This window comes from Cyprinus carpio, chromosome B19, assembly GCF_018340385.1.
Source record: "Cyprinus carpio isolate SPL01 chromosome B19, ASM1834038v1, whole genome shotgun sequence".
NCBI classification, from domain to species: Eukaryota; Metazoa; Chordata; class Actinopteri; order Cypriniformes; family Cyprinidae; genus Cyprinus; species Cyprinus carpio.
In genome coordinates, this window is record NC_056615.1 from 9,230,616 (window position 1) to 9,252,634 (window position 22,019).

General features: G+C 38.0%; 1 protein-coding gene across 1 annotated transcript; it reads right to left on the reverse strand.

Annotated features, from left to right (window-relative positions):
- Positions 1 to 18: 18 nt before the first annotated feature.
- LOC109057310 (large proline-rich protein BAG6) lies at positions 19 to 16,890 on the reverse strand. Its single transcript, XM_042744794.1, has 24 exons — positions 16,737 to 16,890; positions 16,097 to 16,187; positions 14,957 to 15,074; positions 12,943 to 13,172; positions 12,744 to 12,815; positions 12,438 to 12,560; positions 12,153 to 12,319; positions 11,078 to 11,225; positions 10,789 to 10,992; positions 10,476 to 10,704; positions 8,518 to 8,825; positions 8,130 to 8,208; positions 7,722 to 8,047; positions 7,365 to 7,647; positions 7,112 to 7,281; positions 4,881 to 4,934; positions 4,692 to 4,794; positions 4,374 to 4,498; positions 4,150 to 4,284; positions 3,994 to 4,062; positions 2,862 to 3,056; positions 2,603 to 2,710; positions 2,357 to 2,503; positions 19 to 794 (listed from the first exon to the last, which is right to left on the reverse strand). The coding sequence occupies exons 2-24, from the start codon at positions 16,172 to 16,174 to the stop codon at positions 699 to 701; spliced, it is 3,567 nt and encodes a 1,188-aa protein (XP_042600728.1). The 5' UTR covers positions 16,175 to 16,187; positions 16,737 to 16,890; the 3' UTR covers positions 19 to 698.
- Between the last annotated feature and the right edge of the window lie 5,129 nt (positions 16,891 to 22,019).

Sequence of the window (22,019 nt, forward strand, 5' to 3'; positions counted from 1 at the left end):
TGGAGGCAGACACAGCTGTAACTTTAAAACTAAAAGTAATTCTAGACTTGAACCATTTATTTTGTAACAGCCACATTTATGAACAACATGATAGAGCCAACAAGATGTTTTAGGCATGCAAGAAATACTTACAAATAACAGCTGTATGGCGTCACTATGACTAAAACGCTTCCGGTCCTCAGTGACGAATGTGCAATTCTGTACATCTAATCATGTTCAACATGTCTGGAGCTTGTAAACATCAATCTTGGCATCTCCTCTATCTACACACAGAGCAGCTCAAGCTGGAACAAATGACGTTTTCTTCATGTATATGTGCCTGCTATTATTGTCATTATTAAAACAACTTATTACAACAATGTACAGCTAATTTACAATGGACAGGGGCATATATGAATCCTGTCAGAGTAAAACTGAATGTTTAGACATCTACTAAGATTATAAGATACTGTTTCCGACAAATGGATGCCACGTAGTGGAAAGAAAGTCTAGTTTCTTCTGCCTCCATGGCCGATCTAGTTCACCGGCTCCATATTTAGCCACTATCCACACATCTGACAATGGCAAACATCTGAGATATGTGTTGGTCGCTGATTTCAAAACAGCTTGAACCCCTCAATGCACGAGACGCTATTGGCCGTTCCTTCGAGACGTCATGGTCATGACTATGTTTGACAGATGACAAGACAGCTGATGGGTTAGGAGTCCTCAGAAAAAGCTCTGTGAGTGTTGGGAAACCGCTGGTGGTTGTAGTCTGGATCATCACTCAGTCGTTTCTTTATATCACTCTTCACCTGGAAGTCAATGAAGGATGCAAAAGGTTTCAAAATGTTCAATGCAATTCAGAGAGCAAGATCACAAACTGTGTAGTCTGCATTCCTATTTTCTAGCAAAACTAAATTTGTAGCTATGATAATGCAATAATAACGTAATGTGGGATTGTGGAAATGGTACCTAAATTGAGTGTGTAAAGGGGTGGCAAACATCGGTCCCGGAGAGCCACAGTACTGCAGAGTTTTGCTTCTTCCTAATCAAACATATCTAAATAAGCTCATCAAGGTCTGAAGGGTTACACAAAAAAAAAAGCTCCAGGCAGGTGGGTTTTAATTAGGGTTGGAGCTGTGCTCTGCAGGACTGTGGCTCTCCAGGGTCAGAGTTCGCCACCCCTAGTGTATATATTAAAATTCTATAGGAAAACTTTGAAACTCACAGGAACAGTATGGAAAAATCAGCCCTAAAACTAAGTTGTTTTCTTTAACTGAAATATGATAAAATATAAATATTAGATGAAAAAAATAGAAATGTTATCTTGGCAACTGAAATAAGTTAGTTGCCAAGTACTTAAAGAAAATAAAATAAAGCAAAATATAATTATTCAAAAAATAAAATAAAGGCAAAGCACAGAATTAAACAGAAGGAATTAAACGGAAAACAATGTCTAAGTGTAAATGTCTAGGGAGAACACAGTGAGTTGTATTAGCAACACTTCAAAGTCGAGCCCCATTACATTTTAATTAAAAACAAATTAGCTCATAAAGAATATGAAATAGTTAGAAATACCTGTTACTGTACCGTCTGATCACACTGCAAAAAGTGATGATGTTCTTTAGTATTTTTGTCTTGTTTTCTACTCCAAATATTTAAATAAAAAAATCTGCGCATGAGCTTAGAAATGAGAACTCAATTAAAACGCAAAACAAGTTTTCAGACCCTACCGAGACATATTTGTTGTTGTAAGAATAAATTAACTTGACACTGATAGCCCTACGGGTCAACATGCACTACGGGTGTCCCGAGTTCAAATCCCGACTCAAGGACCTTTCCCGATCTCACCCCTATCTCTCTCCCACTTCACTTCCTGTCAGTTTTTTTTCTCAGAAAACAAGTGTTCATATGTTCATTTTGCATCTGAAGTTAAGGTATCTTGATTTAAGGATATCTGAACTGGAAAATGAGACAAATACTGTGGAAGATATTTATTTTTTTGCTGTTCGTGCAACATTTCATGACACAGCTTTATCAAAATACTTTCTGCTCTGATTTAAGACCTTGTAAGGCAGTGGTCTCAAACTTGATTTCTGGAGGGCCACAGCTCACAGAGTTTAGCTCCAGCCAGCTCCAAATCACACCTGCTTGGAAGTTTCTAGTGATCCTGAAGACCTTGATTAGCTGGATCAGGTGGGTTTGATTAGGGTTGGAGCTAAACTGTGCAGAGCTGTGGCCCTCCAGGAATTGAGTTTGAGACCAATAGCTGTGTTTCCACTGTCGGGCCAAAAGCAGACTTTTTAAGACTCCTGAATAACACTGGTCCACGCAGGTGTCTCAGGACAGATCAGGTGAGATTTTAGTTTCTTACCTGTTGTGTGTAAGCTTCCTGCAGCTCTGGTGCCTCCAGCTCCCCCTGTAGGCTATCTGGGGCAGTGACAGGTCGCACCCCTGCTGTCCTGGCAGCTCGACTCACAGCCTCAGCGAGAGAGAGGTGAGGACCCTCCCCCTGTGTGGTCTGTGAAGGGAGGAAAGCAGTTCCAACTGAATTGTTCATTTTGCATTGGTGATCTTTGTTAGCGTTCTAGAGTTCCGTTAATGTAGTTGACGCACAGACCTTCCTCCTCTTAGCTGGCATCCCATGCAGATACGCATCAGACAGAGGCGGCTGTGCTTTCATCTTCCTCTGGGTTAACATGTCATGTCTTATGATGGGTACCCACTCCTGATTAACATATATTAAACACACATTACTATTATACACGATATCAGTTGTTGGTTTATTTTTGCTCTCAACTTTGTCAGTGCACTAGAAAAAGTTGATAAAATAAACATTTAGCAGACACACTAAATCACAACAGACAATGGAGTCTCACAGGTGGAACAGTTGCTGCCCATGGCTCCGCCTCTCCAGTTGACTCCTCCCTGTCTACGGGTGACATGGCTCCTGCTCCTCGTGTCTCCTCTAACGATGGCCTGCCAGGTGGTTCATCACCATCAGCAGTGTCTCCTGAGGATGCCATGACTTCCTCTGCAGTGGTGGCAGGAGCAGGAGACAGACCCTCTTCCATCTGTAACATATAATCACATCTTACTATTATGACATACGGTTTATAGTGCAGACAATCATCCAGATGTGTTCAAGGCTTAAGGGATAGGATATACACAAAGGACTTGCTTATGATGTGTGTTTGTTATTGTTAACTATTTTTTGTTTTTGTTTTAATTTAACGGCAATTAACTGAAATTTAAACAGAAATACTAAGAATACTTAAAAATAACAGAACTTAAAAAAAAAAGTAATTATTATTATTAACTATGATAACAGGAAAAGCACAAAAATGATTAAAAATTAAAATTAAAATATTTTTAATAAAAAAAAATTAATTAGTTTTAGATCAGTAATGCTTTTTTTTTTTTTTAAGGCTGTTCTGCTCACCAAGGCTGTATTTATTTGATCCGAAATACATTAAATAAATAAATAAATAAAAACAGTAATATTGTGAAAAATTACAATTTAAAATAACTTTTCTATTTGAATACATTTTTAAAATGCAATTTATTACTGTGTTGGAATTTTCATTCTAATATGCTGATTTGCTGCTCAATAAACATTTATTATTATACAATTTTATTATATTTTGAATTTTCTATTATTTTTTTCCCCTCCTGACACTGAATACTGGAGTAATGATGCTGAGAATTCAGCTTTGCCAGCACAGGAATAAATTGCATTTTAAAATATATTAAAATAGAAAACAGCTATTTTACATTGTAATAACATTTCACAATATTACTATTTTTGCTGTATTTTGGATCAAATAAATACAGCCTTGGTGAGCAAAAACTGGTGTCTTTTAAAAACATTTTAAAAAGTCTTACCAATCTAAACTTTTGAATGGTAGTGAATAGACTTATGTGCTGATATGTTTTTATCAGCTCACTTAGAAATAATAATTCTTCTATGCACCAGTAAACTAGACTCATTCTCGTTCAGTTAAAACGCACCTCAACACTCATGTTATCTGATCGCTGGCTTGCATGTGCGTCTGACTCTGTTCTTTGAGACGACTCGCTCTGTACGTGAAAAGCATAATAGAAGCATATTGATTTCTGTGTTCTGTGGTTCAGTTTGGGAGTGAATCCTGAAGAGAGAGTGAATACCTGCGTATAAATGACGTAATGCTGGATCTGGTCTTCAGTGACTGGATTGTGCTCTAAAATCACATGCAGCCTCATGGACATCATACTGGTCAACCAGTTCACCAGACTGGGGTTCACTTCAGCTGACATCCTCCTCTGAGCGAGGAGTAAAACATGAACGTGTCAAAACATGCATTCAGTGCATCACCAAACAACCTTCATGAGGATGAGTCAATGAATCTTACAATTCGGTGGTTGATGACAGTGGTTAAAGCTCTTTGCTCTCCTCTTAAGCAGTAGAGATTAAGAGCCAAACACTCAAATAGACCCTGGGTGCACATATACAGCAAGCGCTGGCCAAATGTGTTATCTGGAAACACACAAGAAAAAGCGTACAGATTGCCAAAACAATTTCCATTTGCCATTTGTATCATATCTTTTGAATTCTAGATTCAATTGATTAATGTACAAATGACCCCAATAAGGAATAAAGTTGTGTAATTGAAATACTGGGGTCAGAGCAGTTTTTGGGTCTGTGTTTGTGTGGACAGTATGGTGGTCACCTGTACAGCGCTGAATGTGAGTAGCCATGCGAGTGAACTGTTGTCTCAGGAAGGATATGTTGGTTTGGATGATGTCCACTCCCTCGCGAACAGTCACAGTGGACTGAAACAGATACAGTACAGAGACTATCAGTTAGCGTGTATGATGAACAGATGGTACAGGATAAATCAGGTGCAAACAAGACTTACAAAACTCTCTGCAATGTACTCCTCTAGTCCATTGATCAGATCCTCAGCAGCACTCTAAACAGCAAAATCCATACCATTACCAAACACTAGTACAGTGCCAGTATTTACATTTAGCTGGCGCTTTTATAATAAGCGACTTACAAATGAGGACAAAAGAAACAATCAAATCAACAAAAGAGCAATATTTGTTTTTTTTTTAAAGAAAACAAGCAGTTAGAAAACGAAAAGAGAAATAGAGTGCAAGTGTTAGAGGGCCTAGTATTTATTTATTTAAATATGATAATTTGTTTTTTTTTTTTATTAATTTTTTCATTATTTTCATTGTTCTTTCGAAGTGACAATTTCAATGAATCAGTGAATCAAAACACTGAATAACTATTTTGTTACATCCAACATGTTAAAATAAAAGTCTGTTAGGTGTGTGTAATGTTATTTCGTTAACGAAAACTATGATGAAAAATGTTCCTTGACGAACTTTTTCCCCCTGACTAAAACGAGACAGTGACGAGACAACAATAAGGTCAATAAACAATAACTGTGATCTAGGGCTGTCAAAATGGCTGAAAAACTAAATTCGAAATTTGTATCAAAATATTATCAATATTCAAATTATATTAAGGCATAATTTCTTTTATGGGTAAAAAAGCTTTTGGCTTCTCTCCTGAGGCCACAAGAGGGCGCATCGCCCAAAATATTACTAATGCACATTTCTTCTAATCAATAAAACAACACAACTATCTTTGAAAAAAAGTGCATAATGTTTAAAAAAAAAAACAATTATAAACAATATATAATTAACTACGATGCTTAACAATTAGAAACAAAACAGCATCAAATGCTATAAAGTCTAGAGACGTTTTTTAAAAGTTGAACAAATTTTACATGGCTTTCTTTTAAACATGCGGCTCTCTTGTGTGAGATGCGAGTGCAACGCTGATAGATGTCCCTCTAGAAAATGCAATAAATATACGTTCTGTGAAAACGGCTCGGTTTCAGTTTTGACGTAAACTACATCTTACGTAAACTCATTGTTTACAAGTTCTCTTTTTCCACAATATTTTGGATGAGCAGCACCAAATCTTGTGTGCCACTGATAAGGCTGCCTGACGCACACCTAAAATTCAAATGCAACCTATTTGCATTCGAATGTGGATTTTTATTCTAAATTTGATGAATATTTGAAAATCTTTTATTTTTTTGACAGCCCTACAGTCATCATATCAACATGCAAATATCGTTCATAATAAAGACGAGACTAAAACGTATTTTAAAAAATAAAATTTTTACCAAAATCTCAGAAAAAAAAAAAGGAGATAAAATATTATTGCGTACTGCTGTATTACGTGTAAGCTTTCATGTGTGAGGTTGCCAGATATCAAGACTTCAAATCCTCGAATCAGAGCTTCTCTGTTAAAAGGATACATTTTCTGCTCAGTTTTTTGCGTCAGTTAAGGTGGTAATTTTTTGCGGGGCAAACTTTAATCTTAATTTAATAATGAAGTTTTCATAGTAATAATAGGGCTAATACTATAAGAATGTAAAAAGCCTACATTAATTGGAAATGCCAAATTCTCTTAATATTGCCAATAACTGATGTTTTTGACAATATCTCTGGCTGTGGTCAATACAAGATCATTGTCTTTCGACAACCCAGCAAGTGGGGGTTATCCCGGGGCTTTTCCCAGCACGTGCCCTGCGTGCCCGTCTGCTACGCCACTGGCGCAACACATTGCCTGTTAAGTAGTTTGGGCTTTCTTGGTGAGCGCAGTGGCACTGAGAAAATTATATTTCAAACTCTTTGAGCTCTTTTATTTTCCAAATGTAACAGGATTAGTCCAACGAATTGTTCGGTTTGTTATGTGTACTGAACGGTTCAATACGAATATGTTTATCATTACACCCCTAGTATATATATTTTTAATTATTTAACCATTATACAGCATGACGAAAATGTGACTAAGATTTCATTGACTAAAACTAGACTAAAATGTTCAGACATGACACTTGACTAAACAAAAACAGGACAAGGTTGACTAAATATGATAACTAAAAAGTACATTTGACACCAGAACTGACTAATTTAAAAATGGCTGACAAAATTAACACTAATGTGTAATATGTATAGTCAAAGATAATATCATAATTGAACCAAATTATTGAGTATGTCAACTGAGTATGTAACTCATCTGAGATGAAAGTCATGTATGAAAGCAGTGTGAGCTCAGACTCACAGCTATGTTGGCATCGGTGGGCTCTCGGGCTTGCAGATAGTGCTCAGTGAAGAAGGCCGTGAGCTGGGGCTGGATGCGGCTCAGAGGCTGAGGATTACCATGTAGCAGCAGAACCATGTCTACCATTGAGAAACTCTGACACACCAGAGACAGCAGATCTCCAAAGAATCCTGCCAAACAAACACAGACATCGAGTCAGTACAAGTACATCAAATGCAACTTTGAGTTGAGCCAATGAAACACAGAAACTGACCCACTGCATCTCCAGTTCCAGGAGTGAAGAGGTTGCTGGTCTGGGAAAGTCTCTGAATAAACTGGGCGATGCTCTCAGTGTTGCCTTGACCAGCACCCAGAGAGCCCATCATTGTGGACAGGACGCCCTGCACGATGCCTGTGAAAAGCTCAGGGCTGAGGGTCTCTCCACCTCCACTGGGAGGCTGAGGGGCGGTAGTGTGGGCGGCTCCTGAAGGGGCAGACGGCGTGGCTTGTGAGGGTGGAGGCTGCTGGTTTGGCGGAGGAAACACAGGCTGGCCGGACTGCAAAGAAAACAGGACGTTCAAATGAACATAAAATCAGACTACAAAAACCCAATTCTTAGAAAAGCACCAACCTGAATGAACTCAGACAGGCCCTGGATAAATGCAGGGACACCTGGAACAGTCACTGTAATTGATGGAGGACCTCCAGACACCCCTCCACCAGCTCCCGCAACTCCTCCCAAAAGTGAGCCCAGCAGCTGAGCTAGGTTATCTCCTGGGCCGCCCTCCTGGGACTGACCCACAGAAGCCGTACTGGTGGTGTGGGTGGACGTCTGACCGGATGTGTTGGCAGAGGAAGGAGGAGCAGTGGAGGAGGAGACAGAGGAGGAGGAAGGGGTAGCTGTGGAGGTAGAGAAAGAGAAGGAATGGGACGATGAGGTAGTGGACGCCTGGTCGCCTGATGATGGAAAACATGGAATGCTTATAAGCTGTGTGATGTTGGATCCTGAACAGGAACTGAATAGGTAAGGACCACTCACCTGTGTGCAATGGCATCAAAAGCTGCCCTACCAAACCACTGACCATCTGTGTGAGAGGAGAGGATGCCATAGGATCGCCCTTGATTGAAGAACAAAAATGAACTATGAGTTTCATGCAAACAGATTAGATTTTTAAAATTGTAAAACCGTCACATCACTGAAATATAAGCTTTTTTAAACAATATTTGAGCATAAGAAACAACATGAACGGGACAGTTCATGTCAGATTTTGTTACTGATTTGAAATATGTAATTTAAATATGAATGTGGTAGTTTTTGAGACTTCAGGATTTTCCAGAGGTGTTGCAAATATGGCCACCAACTTTCTTTGAAAGGGAATTTGGTTTAATGTCTCTCCAAAACACAATAATTTATCTTAAGTTCATACTTGGTTAGTCTGTTGTCCTGCTGAGGGGGGCACTGTTGTCCTCAGGTTGATGGTGGTCCCTCTGGTGCTCATAGGTTGGGGGATGCGTGGAGATAAGGTGGGCCGTGTGATGACAACCCTGGCCTGAGGTGGCAGAGGAGCCGGGCTGTCTGCATTCTGGGCACCTGTGCCTGCAGTGCCCTGCTGCTGCCCCTGGTGTCCGGCAGTTGCTGTGGTTGCCATGGCGACAGCTTGCTGGGAGATCTGATGCATGATGGCCTGCATGAACTCCGGTGGCAGTCCTGGTACATGGATGGGTGCTGTGGTGCCTAGAGAACAGACACACAGAATTCAGTGAAAAGTGACTACTAACACTGCTGTAAAATGAAACTGTTGCAAGGTTTCAATTTTACACACAAGACTACAAACAACTGACAAACAACAGCTGTGTTACATCCCAGTGCAAAAAATAGTACTTTAACACCACTCAAAAATGAACAATTCTGTCATCATTTACTCACACAATGTTCCAAACCAGAATGACTTGATTTCTTCCACTGAACACTAAAAAAGGAATTTTGAAGAACGTCCAGAGCAGTGTTGATATCATAAATTAAAAATATAAAAAAAAACATTTTTGATAATTAATTTTAATTTTGGGATGGAGTATCCCTTTAATAATGTGTGTGGTTACCTGGATGATCTAAAACTGTTTTTTGTTTTGTGATGGTTATTCATGATCCCTTGTTTGTTCTGAACAGTTAAACTGAGCTCTGTTCTTCAGAAAAATCCTCCATGTCCTGCAGATTCTTCTGTTTTCCAGCATCTTTTCCATATTTAAACCCTTTCCAGCAGTGACTGTATGATTTTGAGATCCATCTTTTCACACTGAGGAAAATTGAGGGACTCAAACACTACTATTAAAAAAGGTTCAAACATTCAGTGATGCGCCTGGAGGAAATACAATGCATTAAGAGTCGGGGGGTGAAAAGAGTCGCTGCTGGAAAGGGATCAGGTAGAAGAACAGAGCTCAGTTTAACTGTTCAGAACAAAGCAAGGGTCTCATTAACAACCATTAAAAAAAAAAAAAAAAAAAAAAAATAGTTGCCGATAATCCAGGTAACCACACAGTATTAAGTATTAACTTTTGAAAGGGGTTATTTAAATAATATATATACACATATATTATATATATATATATATATATATATATATATATATATATATATATATATTATATATATATATATATACACACACACACACACACAAACACACATATGTACCGTATATATTGTTTTAAAATGTTTTTTTGTTTGTTTACTATTTTTCTCTGAAATTGTCCATGGGCCCCTAGCACCCCCATGGGCAACCCATGTTTAAAGACTACAACATATATGGTGAATTTAATTATTATGATGATGTCTGGATCTCTTTAGGCCCAGTCCCCATTTTAATTTGTTGCATGGAAAACATGCAGTGTAGAAATTCTGCAAATATTTATTGTTTAGTGTTTTGCAAATATTTATTGTTTAGTGTAAAACAGTTTAGTCAAACTGGTTTTGAACGACATGAGGGCATGTAAATGATGATAAAGCTTATTTTTTGAGTGAATTTCTTTCTTTAAGACACTATCACATGTTAATGTGGGCACGGCTGGTTACTGGCTATAGAGAGAGGTGGAAACTAACCAGTCTCTCCAGCAGTGCTGGGGTTCTGTTGCCTTTGGCCCTGCGCTCCACTGTCTGAATCTGCTGCACAGAAATGCACAGATCAGTGGTCGGCAGCTACACTACAGCTACCCATTCCAGGTCTCAAAATTCCTTTTTTGAAAGCAACTATTTTAAATTGTAAAATCATATCATGATGAAGAAAAGTGTTTGATATATTCTGAAGTGCAGCAGACCAGGAATGGGCAGCATGGCTAAATCACAGTGCTAAGAACACTGGGTTTCTGATTGGATGGGTGGGTGGCATACCATCCAGGTTCATCTGCATCATGACCACTGGCTCCATGGTCTGGTGAGTTATTCTGATCACTCTTGGAGTCCCCGGACCGTGACCCGTCTGTTGACTGGCTCCATTCGGTGGAGGAGGAGGTGCCTGACCCTGAGGCTCTGATTGGTTGCTGGGCTGTGAGGTTTGGGCCTGACCCTCGCTTGTCTGTCTGCTGTTTGCCGTCATGGTCACAGTGGAGCCCAGGTTCATCTAGAAGTTGACATATATTTTGAGGCTGACTGCTTGTTACTAATAGTATGTAAGTAATTTTGTATGTATAGTTGGTTAGCTCACTGGAATGGGAATATGGGGCAGTCCACTCTGCAGCACAACAGGGGAGGTGTAGTGAGACATGGGCCGCACCACATGTAAGTGGCGGGGTGGCTGAGCTGATAAATTGCATCGGAGGTCACTCAGAGCCACCAATGTGTTGCCAAGGAGATGGAGTGACTCTCCAATCAAATTGAGAGTGCGCTGATCCTCCTCTCGTTCTTGAGTCTGTCCAAGAAACCAATTTTCAGAAAATGAACATGCCTTACAGTGCATATGACAATTATGTAACATCAAACTATCTAGGGCATACATTGTTATTGTAGTCAGCGGAACTGGCCGCTCCAAGGATGGAATGTGTTCTCTCCATGAATGGACGGAGGCGCTCCTCCACCCTTCGCACCTCTGACAGAACCTCCACCAACAAAAAAGTAACGGGCCAAAGACATGACGATACACCACTGTTCAACGTTCACATGACGATACACCACCGTTCAACGTTCAGGGACAGTGAGTTGTTGTTGTTTTTTAGCTTTTATTTAGAAAGGACACATCAAATTCAGCAAGGACACATATCAAAAGTGACAATAAAAAATGTTATAATCTTATGAAATCTCTTTATATATTCAAATAAACATTCATCAAAGAATCCTGCAAAAAATGTATCATGGTTTCCACAAACAATATTGAACTGTTTTCAACACTGAATAATATTTCCTGAGCAGGAAACTTACATGTATTAGAATGATATTTTAAAATGTAATAATATTCCACAATATTAGTGTTTTACTGAATTTTTTTATCAACTAAATGCAGCCTTATTGATCATAAGAGACATTCGAAAATATGAAAACTTGCCTAAAACTTTTGTATGGTAGTGTATATCACATGATTTTATCTTTTTGACAAGGTAAGATTCGGGTGATAAAACATCAGTATCTCCCCCAAAATAATATTAAAAATAATCATGATTTTTAAAAAATGACTTATCTTGAAAAATATTGAAATTATTAAGATGTGTACATTTATGTACACATGTATTATGTACATGCATTCAAGGTTTAAGGAAACTACACTAACTTTTTACTTCGAGGGATGGTTAATTTGCTCTTAATTTAGTTCAGGTAATTCAGGTAAAAATAAAGAGTAATTGTTTATTTTTGGGTGAACTATCCCTTTAATGGTTACACCACGTGACATTTTTAGAGCCATTAAATCAAAATATTCTTGAAGATTCTAGACAATTTTCTAGTAACCATATGAAATCAACATAAATACCAGAAATGTATTTCTAAGAGCCTGGCGCATGCTTTTTACCTAGATTGTTAAAAGCTTTTTCCTCATCATGGACAATTTTATTTGTCCTAGATCCTAATATTCTCTCTTACTTGGGTCCAGAGTGAGTTGCTCCTTCTGTCTGCGAAGCTGAGGATGAGGAGGAAGGTGGAGGTGGGGAGCTGTCCATTGGCTGTGCTGAGAATGATGATGATGATGATGATGGCTGAGGATGTGGTGTCTCTTGCCGAGATGACGGTTCACTTGACTGACCCTGAAACTAAAAGTTAAAGTTACTTTTACCTGAAAATATGCATCAAGCCGAATGACATTTGATACAGAATTAAGAAATCCAATAAGATTGTTTTATTTGTTGGATGTAAATATTTGCTCTGCACCTCAAGTCTGTGGATTAAAGCCTGTGTCTCTCGCAGCAAGCTTTCAGCCAGCTGGAGCCTCATCCTGGGCTCGCTCTGCACTGATTGGTCCATGTTGATATGGACATCCACAGAGCCACTGCTCTGTGAGAGAGGAAATAAATTACTGTAGATGTGTCCAGAGATAACCTTTCGTTTTAAACAACAGACTGTGACCAGACAAAGCATAAGCGCTTCTAATACAAACATCCAGTACACTGTTATAATGTTCATAATTACTGTATGTAAGTATGGTTGGTGAAGTTAGAGGACACAAAGATGACTCACTCCTGTGCTGGTGCTCACTCTGACATTACGCCCCATTTCTCCAACACCAGCCAGCATCTGCTGCACCGACATCTAGAGGGGTGAAATTTAAATTTCCTTTAATAACAAGACCTCTAATATATGAATTACAATTGCTATTGAGGTTAAGTGGTCACGTATTGCAAACATGTGTCTCTTCACATTAGGAAAGCACTGTAACCTGTATTTGCTGTGGGTCCATGATGTTCACAGGCACGTTAAAAGTGCCCAGCATTACGTAGTTGTTGGCATTACGGTCATGTGGAGCTCCTGGGAAAGTGGAGGGCTGAGAGGAGGTGGATCCCCCATCCGTTGTACCTGAGGAGCCAGAAACTCCACATCCTCCACCCCCAGACTGACTGCTCTGAGGAGGTGCTCGCTCCACGAGATGAATGACCTTCCCATCAACATCTGAAAAACAGCAAAGATGTTTTTATCATTAATAACCACAAATAAAAACCAAACAAACTTTTGGCTAAAGTTATGACAGATCTCAAAAAAGGCTGCACGATAATGATTAAACTGATAATAAAGATCGTTTTGCTCAAAAATTAAGAAAATTATTTTCATATTTCATAAGAATCATTGCACTTTGACATTAGCAAAATTAAGAGAACATACACTCTCATCAAAATGTTAATTTTCAAACAACAAAAAGACTTTGTATTGTAGCACAGAGGCTGTGTAAGTGCATTTATTCAGCAACCATACTCATAATCAATATAGTCAAGATTCATGTTTGGATTTATTAGATTTCGTCACCAAGATGGTTTCCTTGCAGATTTAGATGCAGCAAACAGCACAAGTGGAAAAAACACAAACTGGCAATATTACTCTTTCATTTGCGCAGAATATCTCAGTTAAATTTGAACTTGCATGTTTGTGTGTGTTTTCAAATAATCAGCAGTTTTTGTTTATCGGCAGTGCTGAAAGAGCGTTTGCTCATGGTTGCCAGGTTGGAAAGATTAAGCAAAACACACTGGGTGGAAAATGTAAGAAAAAAGCACTAATTGGGGAATTTAAACTTTAAACCAGTGCAAGATAATGGAAATGTTGAATAAAAAAAATCAGGACAAACAACCAGCCGATTATGCTTAATTAATAAAAAAGAAGCAGAAAACATAGGCTAATCCTGATTAGGGCTGCAATGACTCCTCGATTCTATGTGAATATTAAATTTTAAAAAATCTGCATCAAGTAATCTGCTAAATACCGGATGTGGCACATTTCACAGACGAGAATCCATGAAACGCATTATTAGACAGTTTCCCAAAGCTGCATGATATATTAAACCCATTTAAAAATCATATTAAAGTATAATGCTATTGTGAATTCAAAAACGCTACGATTCAATTAAATAAATACATGTGATGCAGATTTAATATATGTGCTTTAATTATTTACATGCGTAGGTAACGTACCTGCATGTCAGAGTGACTCTGTTCACATTAAATAAATGCTGCTCACCGCGAACTGTTATCATTTACACGTGTGGAGTATCTCAAACTCCATTTCTGCATGTTGTTGTTTGTTTGGGTTTATTATAACATTCATTTGGGAACACAACATGTGCCATTTCATCAGATTTGTAAGAAAAACCATTTATAAACCAGCGCTAACATTAGCTCTATTGTTTGCAATACATTATGTATTTTAACAGTTTTGTTCAATAAATTTTAAGATTACTTACTTTTGATACTTTATTTGAATTAATTATTATTATCTCATTGCTATTATATATGTATTTTAAGTAATTTTAAAAGCAATTCTTTGTTTAGGTCTATTTTTATTACCACAAAAAAGTATTATTATTATCCGTTTACTTTTGCCAATGAAAATATTTACAAACTTTAATTCTTGAATCAATCAGCATTTTTAAATAAATCAATGACTTATTTAGACATTTTGAATTAAGAATCTCACACAGCTTCTACTATTCCTGCCACAGAAAAATATGGTCAAAAATAGAAAGAGTAGTATGCTGTTCCGAATTCACCCACAGTCACTCGTTCAGTTCCTGAATGAATCTGTGTTTTGAATAAAACGGATGAGCGATCGTTCCAATGACTCACTACAAAAAAACAGTCCCTCATCACCACCTTCTGGCTGGAATGCACCAAAAACAGACATGCGAAGTGATATACAAACAGTTAACAGTCCCAGTGCCAAAAAACAGACGCAAAGAAGTGACTCACTGTATTCTGTGAGTGTCCTCTCATCCTGCAGCACTTTACCCTGGTAGATCAACCTCTGTTTATCCACCGGGATTTCAACAGCAGAAGCGATGTGCTCTTTAAACTGCTTCACTGTCCACTGAGAGAAAGGAAGTAAGAGAGGTGACAATCAGATTACAAAGGCAAATGTAATTGGTTTATCAATTTAAAGTGTATTTAAAGGGATACTCCACCCCAAAATGAAAAGAACCTGTACACAAATAAAACAAAAATAATGACTTAATTCATAAAAAGCTCTGTTCATCTTCGGAACACAATTTAAGATATTTTGAATGAAAACCTGGAGACTGTAAATAAATAACAGTGTCAAGGTCCATAAAAGGTATGAAAGTCGTCATCAGAATACTCCATCTGCCATCAGACATTTAATCTGGGTTATATGCAGCAACGAGAATACTTTTTGTAAGCGAAGAAAACAATAATAACGACTTTATTCAACAATTCCTTTGTCAACAGTCTCCTCTGTGTCTCTCCATATCACCGTATATGCGCTGTTTTATTTCTATGTCATCCACGCCACAAGGATGCGCTGTTTTATTTCAAATCAAAGCTAAATACACTAGAAACAGTGCTTCCTTGTAGCGTGGATGATACAGAAGAGCATAAGAGACATGGAGTGACACAGAGGAGACCGCTTCATATAACCCAGATTGCACGTCTGATGGCAGATGGAGTATTCGCTTGCAAAAAGTGTTCCCTTCGCTTCATATAACCCAGATTGCACGTCTGATGGCAGATGAACTATTCTGATGACGACTTTCACACCTTTTATGGACCTTGACACTGTTATTTACTTGGCAGTCTATGGGACAGTCACAGGCCTCCTGGTTTTCATCCAAAATATCTTAAACTGTGTTCCGAAAATGAACAGATCTTTTACGGGTTTGGAACGACATGGGGGTAAGTGATTAATGACAAAATTTTCATTTTGGGGTGGAGTATCCCTTTAACAGCCTTTCAATATAGCAGTCTGGTTTGTAATTTGTTAAATGAGCTAGTTGGACTACATACAAAATAATAATAGCACATTAGCACAAACAAATTCCTCACATAATGTTTTTGTCTTTGACTGATAATATTATAAAGCACACAGAAACAGACCTCTCCCCTGACAGTGAACGTCCTGCTCTGGGAATCCAGAGTTTTCACGGTCACCTCTATGGCTCCTGGTTCCTCCATGACTCCACAGTTTCTTTAAAAAGAAGCGCAGATTAAGAATGCTTCCAAAATATATTACAAGGACTAATATTAGCCAAAAAAATATCATATCAACAACACATACACAAAAAAAAAAAAAATAAATAAATCTCAATGTAATCAAAGAAGCGGACTAACGTTACTAGTTTACCGGGTATTATGAAACCATAGAAGAATCATACAATTGCATTGCATCTTCAAGAATTATAACACGAGCGTCTCGTTTTGTCTCCATAGTAACGTTGGGCGCTACTAGCACTGTAAATGCTAATTGATAACGGATATCGTAACACCAATATAATAAACACAAGCCATATTTTAATACAGTGTATAAACAAAATAGCGACGCCTATTATTACAAACACAAATTTACCAGTGGCCACACATAATTGTTACTGTTCAAGACCATTACTATATTAGGTAACGTTACCGGGCTATCAACAGTCAAAGCGATTCGGTTGTGCAATCTAGAAAAAGCTAACGTTACACATGAATAGCAGCAGAGTATATCTGGGTAAGAAATGTTAAGGATTAAACATCTTACTTTTAAGGGATAACTGTGGAAATTCGGCGATTTAGAGTTTGATTATAATTTTATCCCACACAACAGCTATAGGGACATGCTAGCTAAGCAGCTAGCTAATCCCAAACGTTGCTTTGCCAGGAAGTGATGTCACGTTCTGCAACTAAACTGCGATTTCAAAATAAAACTACAAATCGAAATCCGAAAAGTTATATATTTGTTTGTTCGTCTATTATACAACCTGGTTTGTCGTCATTTAAATGTGTTGATTTATAATTTGGTTTATAATTTTCTCCTAAACGTTGACAAAACTAACAAAATTCATCAGATATACTCAAATTATACAAATAAATGAATGAGTTCATCACCAGTAAAGGAGTGATATTGGAGGTGTGGTGTTGTCCCAGCGTTTTTAGGAAAATCAATTACATTTAAGCAGATTAATTTGCAGAGAAATTGGTGCCTTCTACAGAGGCACCATCGAGAGCATTCTGACTAGCTGCATCACTGTGTGGTATGGCGCCTGCAACGCGTCCTGCCGGAAGACTCTGCAACGCATAGTGAGAGCAGCTGAGAAGATCATTGGTGTCTCTCTCCCCTCCCTCCAGGGCACATTTACGGAACCCGTCTCACTCGAAAAGCCCTCAGCATTGCAGGTGATCCCACTCACCCGTCACACAGCTTCTTCAGTCTGCTGCCATCAGGGAGGAGACTGCGGAGTCTCCAGGCCAGGACCAGCAGACTGAAGGACAGCTTCATCCATCAGGCTGTCAGGAAGCTGAACTCGCTCCCGAACTTACCCCCCCGTCCCTCTTCTGCCTCAGGCACCACTGAACTATGAAACCCCCCCCCAGGTCCTTCCACCCCCCCCTCCCCTCTAACATACGAATGTCATGCACCAGTCACTTTGTGCAGCAGTGGTCTGCTCACTACCTCATTCACCATGGATCTGACATCATTCTACCTCCTCATCAGTCAGTTTAATAAAATAACTGCTCTGAGCCCTTTGTCACTTTGTCACTTTTAATCAGACTGAATAAGCTATTTTTTTATGCACTAAAAATCTTTTTATCTGCACTGGTTTGTTCACTGGTTTGCACTCTATCTGCCAGTGTGCCTGCGCTGCTTTTATTTAACCTTATTTTTATTTTATTTTTTTCTATTATGTCTTTTTTACATTCCCTTATTGTATAGTTTTATCTTATATTTTATATTTGATCTAGATATTTTAGGCTCTACTGTTAGTGTTATCTGTATGCACCGGGGGGTCTGAGAGTAACGCACAAAGCAGAAGCCTTGCCAGCTGTGTAATTACACCGGCTCAAACTAACCAAAAGAATGTAGAATACAAGAGAAAACAACGCAGAAGCCTTGTCAGCTGTGTTTTTACGCCGGTGGGCGGGGCTAACGAGCAAGTTGTAATGCTATTGGCTCAAACTAACCTTTCGTTTTGATTTCAGCCAATCAATGTGGGCGGACGCATGATTAATATTCATGAGACAATAGCCAGACAACTAGATGTGATCAAAAAGAGAAGTGTGTAATGTTGTTCAGCGGATAAAACATTTAATATTTCTGTAAACTCATTTTTATTTACTTATTTCAGAAACCCTGAATGATAAGAAAAATAAAATGTCTCAAGCTCCACTACCAGCATATATTTCTCTAGGGTCTGTGTAATGTGAACAATATTGAATATGTATACTATTTGCATTCATACATGGTTGCAAAAGCAGCACACCTGACCAGACTAACCTTTCTGTTAGACCTGCAAACCAGTTTAGGTTGGTTGAAGTCAATTTCAGCAGAGTTGTAATGAGTGAGATGAGGCAGGCAGGAAGAGACCGATGGCTCAGAGCTCAGAGCTAGCTTAAAGGTTGAGTGTATCAATTTGTTGGGAAATTGCATGTGAAATGAGTGTCCCTGATGGAACGTCTACATTTATGCAATTCTCCCATCACACTTCAGATGTGCTACAGCCCTGCTGCCATGACAACAGCATTTATCATGACATCACCTCCCTAGAGTGACTCATACTGCACAGGTCTGCATAAAAATTGAAATATTTGTGTGCATCACAATGAGAGAGAGAGAGAGACAAAAGGAGAGAAACTGATGAGTTTGTCTGACAGCATTTACCTAATCAGTAAGGACGACAAAATAAAACATAGCCGGAGATGATTCAGTAGACATCCACATATTTAATTCTCTATGTAACAAAAATAATTACACATCTTTGTTCCAGGAGCTTTACGATATTGAAAAAGTGAACAGAAACCAGACATTTAGAAATGCACAGCACACATACAGTACAGAAAGCATTGTATTGCACGACTGGACACAATTACTCCCTTTTCAATGTTATCATTTTTGGACAATATCAGAATCTGCAGTGGAAGGTTACACACATTTTTAAGCTGTAATATAAATGTTAATGCAATCAAAATACATTTTCAATAACTGGGTGCAAGTTCAGAACATCTATGTGCATGTGTATACATATCTCATTTATTATCCAATTTTATGTTTTATAGTCTTTGGCACAGAAATTGTCATATTGGACTTTAGCTCACTGGCAGATCAGCACATTGCACAAAATCCACAAGGCCCATTTTGCACTTCCCATAATCATTACTCACGACCATTACTGCGTTTACATAATCTAATCACAGTGATCATTAGATGGTCAGATGGTCAGTCTGAAAGATTGCAGACCATATATTGAGTAACGCTGGTACAGCTCTGAATTGCGGTCAAAGATAAAATTCAGTGACAGTGACCAATTAAATTAGATTTTCCCTTGTGAAAAAGAAGTACACTTTAGCATACTTTTAAATAGAGTACTTAATATACTTAAGTGTGAACTGAATGCAATGTTTTCGGACACTTAACTGCATGTTATTTGCAATTAAATGAAATATTATAATGGTTTAAATTGACATTAAATGCAATTAGTGGAATTTTAGAGTTATTTATTTGACCCACTTAAGTAGGATTTAAGTACATCGTTGTATCACATGCATTTATATTAATTATTTAAAGTAAAAATACTTTAATGTAATTTCTATTGAAAATTTTGTCACATATTTAAATAATTTTGTAATTCTACATTTGTAATGATGAAGCTGCAGTTAAGTGCTTTTAAAATATATTAACCAAGTACTTTACATACACTTTAGTATGTTAATAAATACATCAAAGTAAGAGTGTCTTTAAAAGCATGACAAGAGATTATTAACACATAATGATTTAATTATGAGCACAGTTTAGTATAAAGAAAGCTATTATGTGACATAATAAGAAAGAAATTACACTTGCCGCTCATGAGCAGAGGTGTAAAACAGCAGCAGAGGTGTGTGAATGTGACAGGAAACACATCCCACAAGGATTTCACAAGATTATGAGTAGTGTAAAACAGTCGTGACAAAATGTGCTTACAGGCGAGTAAAGAAATTGCTTAAACTGTTGTTACTGAAGATGTAACATCACAGGATATGCTGCAAAATGAATCGCAGGATTAATCTTTGAGTATTGCTACAGCCTTTCACTAATGAAAAATAAGTCACTTGGGTAAAGCTAAAAAGATGTCTAAATACAAATAATCATTGCTTTTTTTGTAGCACAATGTTCCAGTAAGACCCTCCTTATTGTGATCTAGAAGTATATTTAGGGTTTAAAAGAGAAATCTGGAGAAATTACATCACTTGCTCACCAACGGATCCTATGCAGTGAACTGGATGAAGCATTATTACGGATGTATTTTGGCAAAAAGCAACAGTTTAAATTTAAAATGCCTTAAAGATTGATTTGTTTATTACAAACACTAATCTTTTTGCTTCACAGTGGACTAGAGTTGTGTGGATTACTTGTGAATTATTGTGATGTTTTTATCAACTGTTTGGACTCTCATTCTGACGGCACCCATTCACTGCAGAGGATCCTTTAGTGGGCAAATGAAGGAATGCTAAATTTCTCTAAATCTGTTCCAATAAGGAACCAAAACAAAGTTTTCAGCAAACTGCGAGCTATTCCTTTTAAGGGGGGTTCCTGCAAAAATTCACAGAGGCTACAGTATATCACATAAGGAGCTTGGTTGGACCCCTTTGACCCCCTGACAGCTCTGTTTCTGAGTGAAATCATAGTGTTTGAAGATCTGGTGCTAAAGTTAACTGGGCAAGTTAATTAACATCTTTCACCACAGGGAGGCAGTCTAAAACTAAAGCTGTATTGCCTCTACTCACTACATAGTGCAACAGTAATCTCATGTTAGTAAGTATTGCGGTATAGTAACATTGACAAGTACTACACATTCTGCATCTGGTTTACATTTGTGTCCACTTATATTACAAGAGTATACAATTAAAATTCCCTTGGGTGACACCTGCAAAGCTTATGAAATAAGAGATGAACTAATAAAGACTGAACTAAACTAAAGCTCTCATGACAAAAAAAACACCTCACCAGCCACATCAGGTAACAACAAACACAACGGCGTAATACTCCTAGCACTGGCATGAAGATCATAAGAAAGAATTAATACAAAGGTTGAGGCATTTGTGTTCTCTTACGTGAACTCACACACTCACACTGCAGCTTTCACACCAGATTATAGTGAAGAAAATGCACACATTAGTGTCCCTGTTTCACAGACCGGCCCACATACATAAGTACCGTAAGGTTTTTTTGTGTTAGCACACAAATCATTGCAGCCGTGTCAGATTATGAAAGCAGTTCTAAGGTAGAGAAACATTTACATGTACATATTAAGCATGTGTATAGGCATTATGTACAAAATGTCATCATGTACATATATTGTCAGTTCTCTAGCTACTCCTTGTTTTCTAGCATTACCCGTTACGATATCACCCGTTTACTCAGCCATGGCTTTTCAGTTTTATCTCGGCCAATAACGCAATTAGAAGGCTATGCTTCGTGATGGTATCGTCAGATTATGGCAATGCGTTCAAACTGCACGGATGTGTCAGTATTAGTTGCTGGAGTGATATCTAGTGGGGTAGAGCGCTGTATATGAAGGCACCCACAAATATCAAAGGATTCAGTCCTGCCTTGAACTCGCCATAATTCTGTAATGCTCTTCCTCTGGCACAACCTGTAACCGGCATGTTACTGTACTGACATTTTCAATTTGGGCAAAAAATAAATAAATACATAAATAAATAAAACAGATGCATGGTATAAACATTTGGCCGATACCGATAAGCAGATAATTGTTGTTATGCGCAATAACCGATAAATTACGGAAGCTCTCTTTCTTGTGTTGAAAGATAATCTAAATGTAAAAAT